This window comes from Cygnus atratus, chromosome 3 (genome assembly GCF_013377495.2).
Source record: "Cygnus atratus isolate AKBS03 ecotype Queensland, Australia chromosome 3, CAtr_DNAZoo_HiC_assembly, whole genome shotgun sequence".
NCBI lineage: Eukaryota > Metazoa > Chordata > Aves > Anseriformes > Anatidae > Cygnus > Cygnus atratus.
This window is the reverse complement of record NC_066364.1, coordinates 61,461,143-61,478,671: the sequence shown is the minus strand read 5'-3', so window position 1 is coordinate 61,478,671 and position 17,529 is coordinate 61,461,143. Positions and strand designations below refer to the sequence as shown.

General features: G+C 43.5%; 1 protein-coding gene across 9 annotated transcripts in view; it reads left to right on the top strand.

Annotated features, from left to right (window-relative positions):
• Window positions 1–17,529, top strand: part of MAP7 (microtubule associated protein 7) — a 110,654-nt gene that overhangs the window by 24,727 nt on the left and 68,398 nt on the right. The window contains exon 2 of one of the 9 annotated variants that reach the window (XM_035538916.2): window positions 5,302–5,416. The exons of 7 other annotated variants lie outside the window; for them this stretch is intronic. In XM_035538916.2, the coding sequence (XP_035394809.1) occupies window positions 5,404–5,416 (13 nt within the window). In that variant the 5' untranslated portion in view covers window positions 5,302–5,403. Of the gene's footprint in view, window positions 1–5,301; window positions 5,417–6,400; window positions 6,475–17,529 lie in introns of those variants that run through there. One more of the 9 variants, XM_035538914.2, reaches the window with a different exon arrangement.

Genomic DNA, 17,529 nt, shown 5'->3' with positions numbered 1-17,529 from the left:
TCAGTGTAGTAATGCTTGAAACCAAACTGGTATCTTAAGGCTCTTAATAGCATAGTTGATGCAGGTTCTGAATGTGTAATTGTGGGTGAAGAAGGTTATTTTGCATAGTTGGATCACATTGTTGGGCACAGAGGGTTGTTTGAAGGTCTCCAAGGAGGAAGACTCCACAACCTCACTTGAGCATCTGACGAATCTTCTCAGACTGCCTGGGTCATGTACAAGCCTTGTTCCTGGCAAATGGCTTATGAGGACTAGAAGAAAGATGTATTATTCATCTTCCTGGAATAGGAACTGGGGAGCACTTCTGCTGTCCTTCACTGCTGGCCAATTACCCTGCTGTTCTCTTGTTCTAGCTATGGCATGTCCTGAGCAGGTTGTTCCAGGACAGCCCTTGAAGTGATTTAACTGAAAAGGGCAGAAGGGATCTTTTCATTGTTCTTTTAGGTCTTGTGTCATCACACTCAGCTCTTTTCAGAAAATGTTCTTTGGGGTAAGGGGAGTGATTTAACATATGAGATCTGCTCCGAGAGTCCCAGTGCTGTGATTTAATTGAGCTCCTTGGTGTTTTACATACTAGCTTGCTGCTGGGAGCTAGGGCATCATCCTGCTGAGAGCTAGGGCATCACCCATGCAGTTATGGACCTGTGTGATCCAGAAAAGGGTGAGTTTTTTACCACAGGATAAATATATATATATATAGAGAGAGAGTTTCACAGTCTCTTTTAAAAAGCAACAACAACAATAAAAACTTTATTATTTTTCTTCTAGGGAATAGGATAAAAGGACAGAACTCACACAGTAAGCCAGGAGAAAAGTTAACAGTACAGTCAGTACAGTCAAGAAGTCCTGACTTCCACTTATTCTCACCCTACAGTGAATACTGACTTTTGCAGAAAATAAATAGGTTGTATTCTTACTAGTAAGGGTTGGGTGGTGCTGGGGGGGGAGTGATTCGTTCAGGTTTTCAGGAGCTTTTTCTGTTAACGCCCTAAAGAGTTTGGTGAGGACCTACAGTGGAAGCATGTGTCTTGTCAAGAGAGTTTCCAGTCCTGCAAATTTGACTGGCCGCTAATTAGCAGAAATTAAGCAATGAAAAAATATTCATCCATTCATGTTTTGATAAGTGAGCAATGAAAAAAAAAAAGAATAAACCTGTACTTGTATGATAGGTAATTGATCAGCTATTTTATTATGGAGATATTTATAGATGCAAAGGAAATGGTGACACTTCTGTTTTTAATTAATTCCACAGGATTAGGCTGTTCCTCACAAATAGGAGGTTTAGGCTTAGAAAATGGGAGGCCAAGTTCCTAAATACTGTGTCAAATAATGCTTTATTGGTGTCTTCTGATGAATACCGGTAGGCTGAAATGTGAAGGAAACTTTGCAAGGACAAATAGATTTCCTTATTTACAATGCTTTTAAGATGCTATCTCTAGAATCTTTTGTACTGCTTTAAAGGGAGATGGAGTGAAAGATAGACAGCAAAGTGTATCCTTGAATTTTTCAGGTATTCTCAGGTTTTCTGGTATTTTACATCTTTTCCTAAGCCCTCTTTCTTTGTGTAGACAGGTCTGTGCCGAAGCAGCTTCCACCTCCTACATCTGTGCTGCCCTAGGCGCATGGTAGCTGTGTCAGAAATGCAGGCCAACAGGAGCGGCAGCTCCTGCCAGCCCCGTGGATGATTTCCCGTTCTTTCTCTTCATGCCTGTTCAACACCTTCTGTGCCGAACCTTCATGGAAGTTAAGTCTAGAAAGTTAAGCATTGAGTTACAACGGTAGCTTGCCCACTAAGCAAATACAGTGCCGCCATCGTACTGCTGCTTTTATGAGGGCAGGATAAAAGCTGTGATAATGTAGGTTAATGTTTACACTGTAAAGGCTGAACTTTAGCACATGGGAGCCCTAGACTGTCTCGGGGAGCCGAAGAGAAGTCGAATCCCTCCTATTCCTGTTTGCAGTGATCCCAGGCAGCCTGGAGGGTGCAGCATCCAGAGAAGAGGAGAGGCTGGTAGCCCTTCGAGTGACAGGCCTGTGGCAAGGCCTGCCGGTTAGCCATGCAGGCTGCGGGTGGAGGCTGCGCTTCTTTTCCTCCTGCTTCACCTGAAGGTGAAGCCTTGCCTGCCTGTGGAGGGCAAACCCCTGCTAATCCGGGGAAATCCATTTTGTCTCGGTCAGTTGATACAGGCAGCGATCTCTTCGCCCAGCCTGCGTGCCCTTCCTCCAAGAGCTGAGGCGGAGGTAGCGCCAGAGGCTGCTGTCCTCTGCCCTGCGCCTCTTGCCATGGGGCTGGGGCACTCCTCAGCTCGAGGGGCTGCCTCCAACGCACTCAGTGGAGTGCTGGGGTGCTGGAGAAGACAAGCCGCGGGTTAGCCTGATGTTTGACGAGGGCCTGAGGGGCCAGTCTGGCACTCCGAGGTGTGTGACCCATCTTTGGTCCCTCTGAACACTTACCACACTGGTCCTGACTTATTTAGCTCATCCAGCTTCTTACCTGGTCTAACCTGAAGGGGAAAAACATCAGCTGTTAGCTTTTCCTAATCTCTGCAGAAAGAGAAAAGTAGGAAGATACCACATAAAAAATAAAAAAAATTAAAAATTATGAAACCGAATAAAGAAAACATCCATCAAAGCTCAGGAGTCTGTAAACTCAATACTGTGTAATATTAAAACAAACAAAAAAGTACCTTTATCTTTACCTGGCCTTTTTGTAAAAACAACACATTCTAAGTATTTTAATGCACCCTTTTCCCCTTATGTTTTGTGCATATACATGTGCATTCCAGCTCTGCATGGAAATAGCTTTCAGATGACTGTCCCTTTTAACCTCAGCTAAATCATGTTTATTAAAAATTAAGTTCAAAGGTATAAATTCAGCTTCTTCCCTCTTTCCAGTCCTGGCCCCATTATGAAGGCTAGTGTCTAACCCTTCCTTGCGGCAGGGCTGCTCAGTCTTCCTGGCCTAAATGTATCTAGGGCATCCTGCAGCAGCTCTAGCACGCTGTGTGGCTATTTTTGGCAGTGTAGCTTTTGTCTGGCAGTGCTAGGGAAGGATGGCATATGCTCCGTGCATACATGCTGTGCATGTGACTCATTTAAGGATGAATGATGCAGTTTAGTTTAAAAAATAAAAAAAGTATATATACTTATCAGTATTAAAAAAAAAAAAAAAGCTCTCTACGTAATGTTACAAAGCAAACAAATTAATCTGCTTGACTGCATGAAATTTCATTTTCCTTTTTTATGTAATTGTGTGCTCAGTGGACTGTGCATTAGAGGGTGAATTAGCAAGTTAATTTACCCTACGTGTCCATAAGAGAACAGCTTTTACGTCCTCAGGCCTTATGATCCGAACAGCAATGTGAATGTATCAGAATACACAAACACTGGATTTTATTTTTAGAAGCACTGTAGCAAAGGGCTTGGTTTAACCTGTTCTCTCTTCAGATTTTTAGTTCTGTTTTACAGTCACTATCAATGGGGTCTTTTTTTTGGACATGTTCTGAATGAGCTTGTTGTGTTTTCTTTAAAGTGTTTTTGTTTGTTTGCTTCCCATCCTTTAATATGTGCTGTACCTCAGGGGGACCTCTTGCAGAGCAAGTTACCTGCTCATCATCAGAACAAGGATGGAAGAATTAATTATAATTAAACTTCAGTATTAATAATCAAAGATAATTGATGCTTACACTCTGTAATTTGAGTTGCAAACTCAAAACAGTGTTTAGCAATCTGCCTCCCTAATGTTCCACAAAACCAAGCAGCTTCAGGCTCAGAATTTCACAGGAAGGGCTCCGGAGCCTCAATTCTCCTGTTGGCCGTGGGGTAACCAGGTCCTCCAGCCAAAACTGGGGCCCAGTTGTACCAGTTGTGGGGCTGAAGAAGAAGGTTTGCACCAGAGAGCCAGCAATTTGAATAAACAAGATGCTACAAAGGGCTGAGGACAGAAGCGCCTTCAGGTAAAGGCCTGGATCTGAGCAGTGAGAGGTGAGGTGGGGTTAGAGCTCCGGGGGCTGTCGCTGGCAATGGGTAGGTGGGAAGGCTGTGGCAGCACCGGGCCCCCAGCCCCACGCCAGGCCCGAGCTCTGACCGCTGCGGCCTTCCTGAGGGCACCGCCGTGGGGCAGCAGGCGCAGCGCCCGCGGGAGGTAGCCCTCGTGTGCCGCTGGTTTGGTTTAGCAAACTCTTACTGTGGAGCCAGAGTGTGTGTAACGCTGGAGGTGTTGAAATGGGAGGTCTAAAGCTTGCTGGTGTGCCGAATCCATATTTTATTATTTTGTTATGTACTTGAATTTTCATAATAAGGGAATCTCATAAGAGAATTATGTTTAGCCATACTACTTTGCACTGTAAGGTGTGAAATACTCATATGTGAAACATCATATAGAAAATGTGACATTCTAGCCCAGGTATTTTAGTTTGGATTGGGTACTCTGTTAGCTTTTTCTTTTTTTTGTTTTTTCCAGGAATGAAGAAAGTAATGTAGCCATTGTCAAGTTGCTAGTAACTGACTTGCTAAGCAGTGGGCAAAGTATTGACATTAGTGACTGCACTGTGCTTTGTGGAAAAAGCTCATTTGTTATCAAGCCAATAGAAGCACATCAATAATTGCCAATGCCTACGAAATGCCAGGTGACATAAAGTTGCAATACTAAAATCTTGGAAATAACCTAGGAGAGCAATCTGCATACATATATGTGCAAAATTCCTTCACTAAAACAAGATTCCACCTTAATGTATTTTATTTGTCTTGAAATGCATCTCGGGTTTCTTAGTATTGCTGGGAGGTGATCCTTGCACGAAGCTGTCTGAATTTTCAGGGAGTCATTTTAAATGGCTGAAGGTCCGTCCAAGGCAAACATGGAGGCTCCGCTGCCCTACTTCCCCGTGTTACTTGGAGGCAGGCTGGAGCTGGCCGGCTGAGGCCTCCCTCCCGGCCGCGTGCGGCGCGATGGAAGTGGGGCAGTGTGGTAGGCAGCTGCCAGCACCAATAACCGGTGGCTTGAGCTGCTTAGCAGGGGCTAAGCCCAAATCTATTGACGCAGAGCGCAGGGAAGTACTCGGCAGACTTCTCCCCCTCCCTGCCTTTGTATATAATCTCATGATGTTGTGGATGTGGCAAACTCCGTTTTGATCAGTTGTTGGGCCAGAAATGGTGAGAGCGGGTCAGATTTGACCTCAAAGGGCTATTTTGATGGTACGCGTGCTTTCACGGTTCCTGAAGCTGCACCTTTTCTTTCCATGAAGTCTCCTTCTTTCTCCTCCCAGCTTGCATAATTGCCAGCCTGAATTTTTTTAAATGTAGGGTGGGAGGCTGAGCGAAGTCGTGCATATGAGGTGATACGGATCATGCTATGGACTCGCAGTAGACCTCTGCAGTGCTAGCGAATGTGCAGTACTGAATATAATGGATGAAACAGGTAAGCAGCTCACCCTTCGTATTTCCAGAAATAGTCCTTTCAAATGGCTTCCCAATTAGAATTTTTAAAGAGAAAACTCAGTTATCTCTAGCCAGGGAGTGCATTTAGTCTTTTTTCCTATTTACTTCCATTTCTGATTAATTTTTAAAGAGTCTGATGTGATAAGGGGGTTGGGGAAGAGTAATCTGAGTGCAGTGATCTTTTGATTTTGATTTTCTAGGATACATTATCTAATGGGAGGTTTATGCAGTCAATGATAACAGTAAGCAGCAAAGTTATTTTGGGATGTTTTGTAGCTCAAAAGGGACTGTTTTGATGATATGTCGCTATTCTGTTTGCAAAGCATGAGAAACTTGAATGAATTATTGTCTTCCTTCAGTATCTGCTCTGTATAACTTTCTACATAATACTGATTGTTTTCCAAAGCACCAGACTTCTTTTAGTCGACTCTGGACTCTAAGTAGGCATACTCTGGGTATATACTGTAGATACCTACTTGCTCACAACTCTATTCAGTCAGTTTAATTAATTTTAACGTCAAATTTGTGAGACTGATTGATACAGAGGATGGTAATAAGCAAAACAGCAAGGGACCTGCCTATCTGTAATGAAATCTTTTACATAAGTGAAGGACTGTGGTTGCAAAAACAGCTACTGGTTTTTGGGGCAGGGATGTTGTGTTGTAGTAACTTTGGTATGAGAACATTTCCTTTTCTTCAGCTGCCCTGGGCAAGACAACTGGAGAAGGATGTTCTGTGGTGAGAAAGCTCTGTGAGAGGAGTTACTCCCCATGAGGAATTAGCAGAGCTTTTTGCAACTCGCAACTCTTAATCTTTTTAGTTATTCAAGTTTGTACATGCAGAGCATGGAAGCAAGAGTATTATTTTGTGTTTTTCCATTTATTAGCACTTAGCTTATTTTCTGGTGACTAAGCCTAGCAAAATTATTTAAAAACGAGTAAATTTGCTGTCTTGGATGAAGATGCTCTTTTTGCTGTCACATTTTGTCATGCAGCATGCCTGTTTTCCTCTTCAGTGGTTGCCTGGTGTGTTTACTCTGTAAGCTCTCAGGCAGAGCTGTTCTGCCATAAACTGTGAGCTGTGCCATGTTGGGGTCTGTTTTGTTTGCTGTCAGCTGTCTCTGAAATAATACAAGAAAATGCATTTGATTCATTAATATGAATATATTCAATTTCTTTTTTCCTGTGCTATGGCAAGTTCTACTTAACATACCTAAAAGTAGCCTGATATTTAATATTGGCTTGATGCTGGCACGCTTTATATGTGCAACACCATCACCGGGCCCTTATTTCCCTTTGTGGTGTTGCCCTCTGTACCCCTGGTGCCAGCTGCAGCAGTGTTTTTTGGGGTGTATCTTTTTTGTGTGTTTTTGTCCAGTGGTGCCTGGCATGCAGGGCTCTGGTGCTGATATGGAGAGGTGGAAGCCAGCAATGCAGGGGTCAGCAGCTCCAGGTGTAGCCTTGTGTTGTGGTGCCTGATCTGATGTCTGCCACTGACTTTCGCATAAATCGTGGCTGTCATATCAGCCTTGTTCTGAAAGTGGATTCAGTGGAAAGTTCCTTAATAATCTCCAAATCAAATTACGACAGTGAATTATCTGGAGGTTTTTTTGGATGCATTTGGGAGGGTGGTGAAACTTAGTGCTCCTGGAAATAAAGGATTGCTAGCACTATCTAATAACTCATTAGTGTACATATACACTTGGCTTTTTGCCCTGACAGTTACAAGAATCTCCTGTTTTTATTCTTGAGCTTAGGTTGTAGGCTTTTCCTCTTGGGAACGGAGGATTTAGGCGGGGAAGCAAGGGGATGCTGGGCTGCGGAGTAGCTGGGAGGTGAACAAACCATGGCAGTAAGCTGAGACCACCAACCGCATTTCAGTGTAAGTAGGGAAAGATGGGAAAGGCTTTAATTTGTTGTATCACTGCCAAAGTCTTTGGAAAATGAGTTTGTCTGAATTACTAATGTTGGTTGCAAAAGCAGTGGAATTCTGCAGCAATCAGATAATGTCGCAATATAGATAGGGAAGTCTGGTGTAATAAAAAAACAGTGAAGGATGTAAACAGAGACAGGATTTTGTTACAGGGCTTTGATCGGAGAATTGATAGAAAACAGAGCAAGCCTTTGGGCTGTTAGAGCTTACGTTGATATAATTCCTTTAACTGGTTATTTTTCAAAATAAACTGGAACATAATCATCGAATTTCCTAATTAAACAGGAAATTCCTGTTTGGGGGGGGGGGGGGAGCTTTTTATTATGAAAGATAAATATGGGGCTGGTATCAATTTCTTCAGTACTTTTATAAGAAAATACTACCAAGTAAGGTGTTAGACTTCTCTTGCTATTATCTACTGCTGTGATGTACTTGTAAGCCCTGTAATAGAACCAGACTCGCTACAGTTTTTAAAGTGTATGTACAGGGACCAAAATTCGTAAATGGGAAATGAAAGCAGGGGCCGAGATTGTGCAAAATGACGCAAGAAGGAGAAAAAAAAGAAAAGACTTGGAATAGATTTGCATATAGAAATGTTCTTATGAATGTATTTCCTAGAATTTCTCCTCCTTTCCCCCATTTCTTCCTGCTGCACAGCTGCAAAGCAGATCTGTATAAACAGAAAGGTGGCATTGAGCAGGGGCAGCTGAAGGTACCATTACTCTGAAACAGAAGGTTTGGCTCTTTTGTTGTTACCTCTCAAAAGGAGGAATTGTGTTGCGGAGTCTAGCTTCACTTGTACCATTCTCAGTTAGGGTTAGAGCGGTGTGATGTTAGTAGGGTGAGAAGCCCACCGTGCACCCCAAATAACTGAACAAACTCTTTGATTAAATGGGAATGATAATGCTTCTTTCCTTACTTCTTTTTTCCTGCAAAAAGATGTACAGGTTCCTTGGACAAAAAGCGCTAAATTAAAATAAAATAAAAATCTGTAGATCAGAATATGGGTGGTGTAGTCGATTGCTCTTTTCTCTGTCCATAGAGGTAGGATGAAAGACATTTTTTTCCAATGTATGCAGAACAAGCGCCAACTCAGGCAGAAAGCAGATCTGTTTTAGGCATCTGAAGCAAAGGAACCAAAATTAGTCTTTTTGTGTATGGATTTTTTTTTTCTTCTCTAAGCAACAGAAGACTTGAAATACTCACGTTGCTCAGCAGCAGAACATATTAGAAAAAAAAAGATATTTGTTGATTCACCTGAATGAAATGGGTATGCAGCTTGTTGTTCTTCAGAAGTGTGCGGTAAGTGCATGAAGCAAAACAACACTTTGAGATTTGGTAACAAATGTTCTTTGGAAAACTTCAGCATTAAGTTGCCTGGAAAAAAAAATCCAGTCTTTTAAATTGTACCATTTTGGAAATTATACTCTTAAATGAAATCCTGTGCATAGCTGAAGCGTAGCTGGTGATTTTATATGCTTCTTGTAGGCAAGAAAAACAAATGTGGAGGTGTTAATAAATGGCTGCTACTTGTACATACCTATTTTTAGAATATTATGTTTGTGGGTTTTTAAGATATCACAGGACATCAATGGGCACAGCAGATTTATAGGGTCATGTATCTTTGACTTTCAAGCTTAGGTGGTATTTTTAACACAAGGTAGCTGAAAAAGCGTTTGAAACCACTGTCTGCTATTTTTAACATGTCTAGCACTTAAAAAAAAAATCCATATAATCCTCTCGAAACAGATGGCTACAGTGAGTTAAAATCCCACGCTAGGATTTGGGCTTTTACCTGATGTTGAAACCAATGTCATGACAAAGGGATGTATCACTGACCTGGGAGGTGACAACCTATTCCGGACTTGTATTTAAAAAAATAATGTAAAAGCACAAAGCACATGGACTTCTGCAACAGTTTGCTTTCCCGATTTGACAAAAAAAAAAAAAAAAAAAAAAAGCTCTCCAGTATTTACCTGTGGGAACTGTGGAGTCTGTCTGGATATTGATTTGCCTGTTAATTTTATTTCTTGTAGTTTGTGCACTATCTCATCCTTTTCTGTGCTACACTGGATTATGGAAGTTAGTGGTAACTAACTGTCCCTGAACTTCTTTAATGTGCGGGAAGAAAGACAGGAAGCTCAAGTCTTTCTTTAACTTCAAATCCTGTAATCACTTGAGCTGCCTAAGTGAAGGCAGGATTCAAACTCAAGTTTTTGTTTTAGGTAAACGCAAGGATGACCCAGGCAGGGTCTGGGGGACAGGGCTGACGTGAGGAGGAAGGTGTCAATATTGGTTTTGGAGCATACCTTTTTTTTTTTTTTTTTTGAAAAAAGGCCGTCTGTCATTCGGCTGTATATAGAACTAGAACTACTGTAATGTCTCTAGAGACGGTGGCAAAGTGTTGGTGTTCTTGTCCAGATAACTGGAAATAATTTAACACAGTTGGTGATTAATAGAGAAAAGGCATAGTATTTCAGTGTGCTTGTTACCTGCCTTTTTTAATGGTAAAAGGATGCAGACGAATGGGAAGTTAAAGTGTTGACACACGCTTAAGTTTTTACAGCACAGTCACTCACTGGGTAAAATTTATCCCAGGTGGATCCCAGCAGTTAACCAGAGGTTGACCTGCCCCATCTAAATGCAAAACTAACTGCCTTTCCCCGGGTTACCACAAAATGCCACAACTATGAGGATCTGCTCTGACTGTTCAGCGATCTATCCACGTGGTGTGTACGCTTCTAAGGGGCGCATCCTGCCCTGCAGCCCCGCTGGGTACAGCCCAGCTGCTCCGAGGGCACGCATGCCCCTCTCCTTCGCTGCTGCCAGCTCTCCATGGGGATGCTCGGCGCTTGTGCCTACCTTCTCACCAACTTTCTTACCAACTGCAGCACTCGAGGAGCTGAAGTCGTACGAATGTTGACAGACGGAGAAATCTTAAGCAGTTTGGTGTAGATCCAAGCAGTGCAGATCCTCCCTAGCAAGCTGAAGGACTGAATGTATACTAGAATATGGAAGTTCTTCAAGAGATGTCAGATTCTTTACGGAAAGCTGAAGAAGTCCTTGAAACTGGCAGCTCACAGTATCTGGTGCTTCTAAGGCTCTTACTGCAAAGCCTACTTTAGTGTTCTTAGTTTCTTGTTCTAATACCTGCAAATAGCACTTGGAAAAGGCAGCAAGCGTATAAATACCTACCTTATTGATGACACACAACATTTTGTTTGGTGTCTTCTTAGCGAGACCTATATGAAAACATGCCTTAGTATGCTGGGAGTGTTTCTGCGTTCTGGTTAAAATGTAGGATAACTGGGCAACTCATAAGAGGGCGTGTGGGAGGTGTGAGCTGATCTTGAAGATGCATTCACTTGGGAAGCTGAGTTTCGCTGGACTTCAGTGACAGGTTGCTGTTAGGCACGTTGGCACATGCTAGATTTAATCTCTAAAAAGCTGGTGATGTGACACAATGTTTTTCACTCGGCTCTCTGCTCGTTTTACCAAGAGGGAGCGTTTCAACTTGGTGACGTGCCCTGCCCTCCATTTCTAAATGCTGCTTCAGCTGACTGCTGCATCGAACTGCAGAGCAAGCACAGAGCGCATTAAGAGGGACGTGGGACCGGGAGTGGGAGACGTGGTGCTGTTACAGCCCCTAGGAACGTCCTGAACAAGAAGTATTGCTGCTGGGCCTGCCCGATGAGTAGTTTGGAAACTAGGTTCTCGTGAAATAACTTGATACTGCTACAGCCATAGTTGACTTGTGTTCTTTTAGCTGATGAAAATACAGTGTATTTATGCTGAAGAGTGTTTTTGTTTTGTGTGGTTATAAAAAAAAAAAATAATCTCTGCCGCTTTAGCCTATACTTATGCAAAAGTACAGGAGTACTGGTAGTCTCATGAGGACAGATTTGGATGGGGGAATTTATTACCTTTAATTAAATCATAACTAAGTCTTTCCTTCAGCTGCACAGAATGCAAATATAGCTCTTAATTTTACAGACTTTAATAGCCTGAATGCATCCATGGGGAAACACAGACGATATTCCGTACGACTACAGCAGACTTCAAAACGATACGCCTAAACATGACCTGTAAGCAAGGCTGACGCTCCAGGTAGTCGCTTTCTGCAGCTTTCACACAGTTGCTGAGAGAGACCCGGTCCCACAAGCCTCGTAGCCAGCGTCCCCGAACTCCTTGTGCTTAATGAAGGTGTGCCCCTGGACACCGCAGGGCGTGCAAACTTACATGCACAAGCATGGCCTCGTTCCGCTTGTCAACCTGGAGCGGGGGCTGTGACCATGGTCTGCGAAGCCTGCTCGTCTGTCCTGGGAAGAAGCTCTTTATGCATTCTAGTCGTGGTGAAATACGTGTATTTGCAATAATAGAAGCATCTGCGAAATAGAAACACAAGACAGGGAAGCAGAGGTTATGTTCATCGGGGTCTTTCGTTGCTGCTTCAGCCTTGCAGCTGGCTGGCACAGTGGCCACAGAGCCTCTCGAGGCTGCTGTAGCGTAAAGTGTGTATCAGCACCAGCTTCTGCCCTTTTTTGTTAAAGGCTGCTGTTCCTGTCTCCTGGGCACGGAGGAGGATGTGGAAGGGGTGAGGACAGGAAACAGCAGTAAGAAATCTGACCCTCTCTTTTCCCTTTCCCAAGCCTGGGCTCAGCTTTCCGCTTGCTTTTCCCTTAGAAAGGCTTTCCCTCGCCACGCGGTGATTAGGCCTGGAGCTCACATGCTAATGCAGAGTGATTGTGTGATTTCCTTCTCCAACGCTTTTAATTAACATTTACATTGCTTAATCTACACAACTCTGCCTGCCTGCATGCCTTCTCTTGTTACAGCCTCCTAAATAAGTGATTTAAGAATTTGATAATTATATACCTTGGAAAAACTCGATTGTATAATCATCTTGCTAGATTCAAAGCTCTCCTACTCACTCTGTAGCTAGTTTTATGGAAAGACAGGTTATGATATTACTGATGGCAAAACTAGGAATGGATTCAGTGTTAGCCTTTGGGACTTTGGGCAGTCCGTTAGAGACTGAGGGAGCTGAAGTTTCTTGGCAGTAAATTTTCTCTACCATGTGGAAGCAAGGGGGACTGCTTTGGGGTAGGAGAAGAAAGTATTTCTTGGTTGTTGGTTTAAAAACTGTAAGTTTTCTGATTTAACTCAGAGTTGCCTTACTCTGTTCCTATTGGGTTTGGTCTCCAGCTCGTCAGCATAACATGAAGTGCTTCTGGAAATCTCACACTGAAATTAGTGATACTACATTTGCCCATACTTCATTGTTAATATATATATATATTTTAAACAATGAGAGCTTCAGTTGTCCTGTAACAAAATCATACTGTTGAAAGCACAGAAGTCTGCATTTTTAAAATGCAGGCTCAGATGAAACCATCTTGGGATGGTTGCTGCAGTTTGTTACGTCCCTGGCCCCAAGCCCTGCAGTTCGCTGACAACATCCGTGGCTGTTAGGGGGAGCTGCGTTTGCTCGTCCTTCCTCCGCATCCAAAACTGTAAAGGCAGTACGCTCTTGCAGATGGTTTAATGAAGACTAGAAAAATCAACCAAAACAAACAAGCTCTCAGCCACCGAGGAGAGAGCTGCCAACTGTTATGTAAATGTAGAGAAATCCTTAGAAATCTGCACTAAGATGTCTACGTTTTTAATACGCCATTAAGCACTTAGCCTTGGGGAGGGGAGGCCTGCAAAAGGCTTTTTCTCCATCTTCTGAGTCAGTTCTGCTCAGCAACTGTTTCCCAACCAGTCCGTGTAAGCCTGAGTGAATGCACTGAAAAGAAATCTTCCTTGGTTTGTGCCTGGTTCATTGAACAAGGTGGCAGCTTAAAAGCAGGGGTGTTTCGTATTGCACGTCGTGTCACCCTTCGCTTTTACCCCAGCTGACCTTTCAGCTCTGCAGAAGAGAACCCATCCAGCGATTAATCAGCCCGCGCTTATTACTTCAGGTCACTTGCGTGGCTTAGACAGAAGGGGGGAGAGGAGCAAAAATGCAAATGTTTTCAACCATTTGCTCGTAAGGGTAGGATGGAGCAGGACAACCTGGGTCGTCTGCTGCGTTACAGTAAGTTTTGGTGGCACGTTCCCTGTCGGTGGTGGTGCATAAATGCAGCTGGCTTGTTGGCTGTTCCTAGCAGCAGCCTCCGCTGGCTGCTGCAGCTGTAGGGGAAGGGGCTGCCACGTCTTTGGGGTTGGCTTAGAGGCATCTTGGCCGCTGCGTTTTGTTCTACCCAAACTGTTTTGTGGTAGGAATCGTTTCTAGCTCATGATCGGCGGAATGCGGTGAGCTTTGGATGTCATCAGGCATGCAAAGTATCTGTTAAAAAATACAGGATTCTTTTGAAAGTAGTTCACAAATAAATATGAAGAATGAACACGTTATAGTTAATTATTTGTCCGGTGTTTCATGTGTTTAGACAACTAAGCTCTCGTAAGATTTGTTTTGAAAGTTTTTCTGGGGAAAAATGTTAACTAGTCCTAAGTAGTGACGCTTAGCCAGTAGTGAGCTTGGTACTTGTTCAAGACTTTCAGGATGATACTACTGAAATTCAGGAGGGTTTTTTTTTTCCACTTAACTGTTGTAGTTTCTTCCGATTTGTAGCTAATAAGCCCAGAGGAGGCCACAGTTGTTCCCTGTCTTTCTGCCCTCGTGACTTACTTTGCTGTCATGTTCCATCGGACAGGACTAAAGTAGAAGTCTGCTCTGCAGCAGTTAGAGATCCCCAGCCAGTTCAGACCCAGCTCTGGTGAACAGTTTGAACGTGCTTGAGTCGTACAGAGTGGTGTCTCGGCTTCAAGCAGGTTTAGGCGTCGGGTATAGGAAGGGGTGCTGGTAGGGTGGGAGCTTCGGTTGCTGCTGCTATGAAGAGGAGTTATTTAACATATGGAAATACATAAGCTATTTACCTCCCTATTGAATACATCTTATAGCCTGACTCACAGTAGTACAGTGGACTACCTGGAGTACAGTGTCCTTCTCCCAGGTTGCTTACAGTCTCTTAATCATTACAATATCTAATCACAGATTAGGTGTTGAGGAGGAGGAACAGTTTCCAAAGCCAGTCATAATGTTCATTAGCTCCTGACCAAATGACTCACTACCATGTCTTTAAGAGATTTCCTTGGAACATACACAGAGGATTATTCTTCTAGCACTGATCTGCTGGGAGCATCACAGACAAATTCACATCGTCCAAATATAACAGTAACCCTTTCAAGGGGAAGATAATACGACTCCCTAGAATGTTTTAAAAGTTTACAGTATTACCAGAGTTATCTTCTCGTGTAATCACATCCTTTGGAATGTGTAATTCAGCATGCTACCTGGATCAGGATCCCAAACAGGGATCTGACAAGCAGTCTGTAGCATTCACTAGAACTTAGGTACTTTTGAGGTGGTACAATACTGTTTTGCCAATGTAAATACATCACTTTATTCCATTATAAAGGGGGAGAAGAACGAAGTGATGCATATCCTGCAATTCGGAACAAGTTCTACCAGTCTAGTTGTAATTCTACCAAAATTAAAATCACCTTATTAATTTCTGGTAAGCTGGGGAAAAAATGGACTACCTTAATTCACGTTGTTATTTCACATTATTTATTGGAAAAATAAAAAATCTGGGAGACTTTTACTCAGGAAGAAAAGCCTCAAAATTAACCCCCAGCTCAGGATTCAATCTCATTGATTTGAGATTTATCGGTCTCATCAACATAAAATCAGAAGTAGACAAAATAAAGCTTGTGTGTAGGATGCAGATTTGTCCGTTTTCTCCCTACAACCTCAGATTAAAGAATATTACTTATAGTTGCTTTTTTTCTCTAGCTGTAGCAGAAGTGGGAGGTTTCATTAGTATAGCTAAATTTAGCCAGCTCTTAATTAACAGTTGTTTAGGAGGAGGTGACCGCTAGGACTACCTAGGGCTAATTATGCAGGTATGATTATCAGTTCACTGTTATATTAATTACTGTTAATTACTTGTAGTTTGAAAGCACGTGGGTTTGGGATTGTTTTTTCTTAGACCCTTTTGGAATTTCAAAAATTAAGGGCAGCTAAACCCTTTCTCGCTGGCTTAGCACCGTGGCACTGATGCGGCCCTATCTGGAATCAAGGGCCATTGTTCAAGGCTGTGGAGGTGCCAAACAAAGATCCCTGTGCCCAAAGATCTGACAGTTTAAAGCTGTCAGGATGTTCAACAGTTGCCAAAGGATTGTATTTCTGTAGATAAATAACTTAAAAACCAGCCTGCTGGAGAGCCATGGTGGCCAGGGCACTTCATTCTTTGCAGGCAGCGTAATTCCAGCCCCAATTAGTCTGTATTGTATGGGAGTCCTGAAAAGAACTATAATTTAGCAAGAAAGGCCAGCACTTTGTCCTACCTTGACAGCTACAGCCAGTTCCTAAAGAGCTTGTTTTCCTGCAACCTCGCTGAAGATCCCAAGGACATGTCTAATGCTAGCATTTTGTACTTGGCTTTGCAGCGACATTAGACCAAGAAATCAGTAGGCCTCGTGTGTTTGTGGCTTTATTTCTTCATACTCTATTTCTCTGCTTTCTAGACCCTGAAATAGCATTTCCCAGATTCATCTTAAAGCTATTTAAAAGGAATGAGAAGTTTCCCCACTCGTCTGTCATGATGGAGGCCTGTGAAGCTGCGTATGGCCCGCAGAGCCAACACCCAGCCTGTGAGGGAGTGTGCCACCAGGCCCTGCCCGGCCTGGGGCTGGCCAGCTGGAGAGCCCCGGGTGGCATTTCAGCCTAAATTTACAGGGTGAAAAGGGAAGGGAAGCGTAGCCCCTTCGTTAACAGAACCAACCCAGTGATTTGGTAGTGGCTCCTCAGCCCCGTTTTTGCAAGGGGTGTGTTCATTCACCTCACAGTTTCTCATGAAATGGAAACCTATGTCTGGAATTACAACATTAGAATTTCAGCTGGTAAATGGCATGGAACAAAGAGGTTAACTATTGTAATTTTCCTTATGAAGATTTTTTTTTTGAGTTTGCTAAACATAGATTTATTTAAACTAGTCACATACCTGCTGGGTATGTGACCTGCTGGGTATGTGACTCCGTAGGGCCAGGGCGGTGGAAGTGTCACCCCGGAGTTGGAAACCTGTGCAGTTTCCATTCGCTATTTAACTTAGGGACTGCAGCAGCCCAGTGTTGTGAACTGCTCAGCAGCTTTTGGGGCCAACTTCATACAGGGTGCCTGGGTGCATTTGGGCTGCTGTTTGAGCTTGGCACGCTCAATTTCTGCAGCAACTCTGGTTTCTGCATCCAATTCTGCTGAGAGCTGCTTTTGGTGTCCCTGGACCTGGGCTGGGGCCCAGCACTCCTGCTCGAGATTGCACAGGGGTGCAACATACAACAATGGGCTCGCCAGGGGCTCTCACACCTTCCCTGTAAAAACGACATGAATTGGGGTGCATCTCAAATGCCCGTACGCAAATGTGTTCAGCGTGAGGAGCAAGCAGGAGGAGTTAGAAGTCCATGGAGAGCTGCAGAGCTGTAGCCTCGCTGGATTTGCAAAGACAGGATGAGGCAGCTTGCATGCTCGGAGTGCTGCAGTGTGTGGGTGCAGTCTCTTCAGAAAAAATGGTGTTCGCTGCAGACCTCCTGATTGAGAAGGGGAGCTGCTGCTGTCATGTCAGAGCTGGAGAAAGCCTCACAGTCACAGGCTGTGGAACTCGCGGGTGTCTTCAGCCGCTTTCTCGGAAGGGCAATGCTAGGGGTGCTAGGAACTGGGAGATCGCTTCAGGGCATTCCAGAAAAGTTCTTGCTGCAGGTGATCAGTGCATTGACGTGGGGAGATGCTCTGCTGGACTACTCACAGACGAGCTGGTGGATTATGTAAAGGTTGAGGGAACATTTAAACTGCTTGGTTTTGCAGACAGCTTCTCTCTAGTTGCATCAGCTTCTGGCACTGATACTCTATTAAAAGTAAGAGAGATGCTTACTGAAGTAAAAAGTGCTGATGAGTTTGATTTTTTTTTTTTTTTTAATTGCAAAGCTGGCACAGCAGTAGGTAAGCACTTACGAACCTAAGCTAACTGGCACTTCAATTTTTGGAATTAATGTTTTAAAGTGTATTGGACAGAAACAAAATGCATCTTGTTGTTGTGTCCTCTGTTGTGTATCTGTGATATG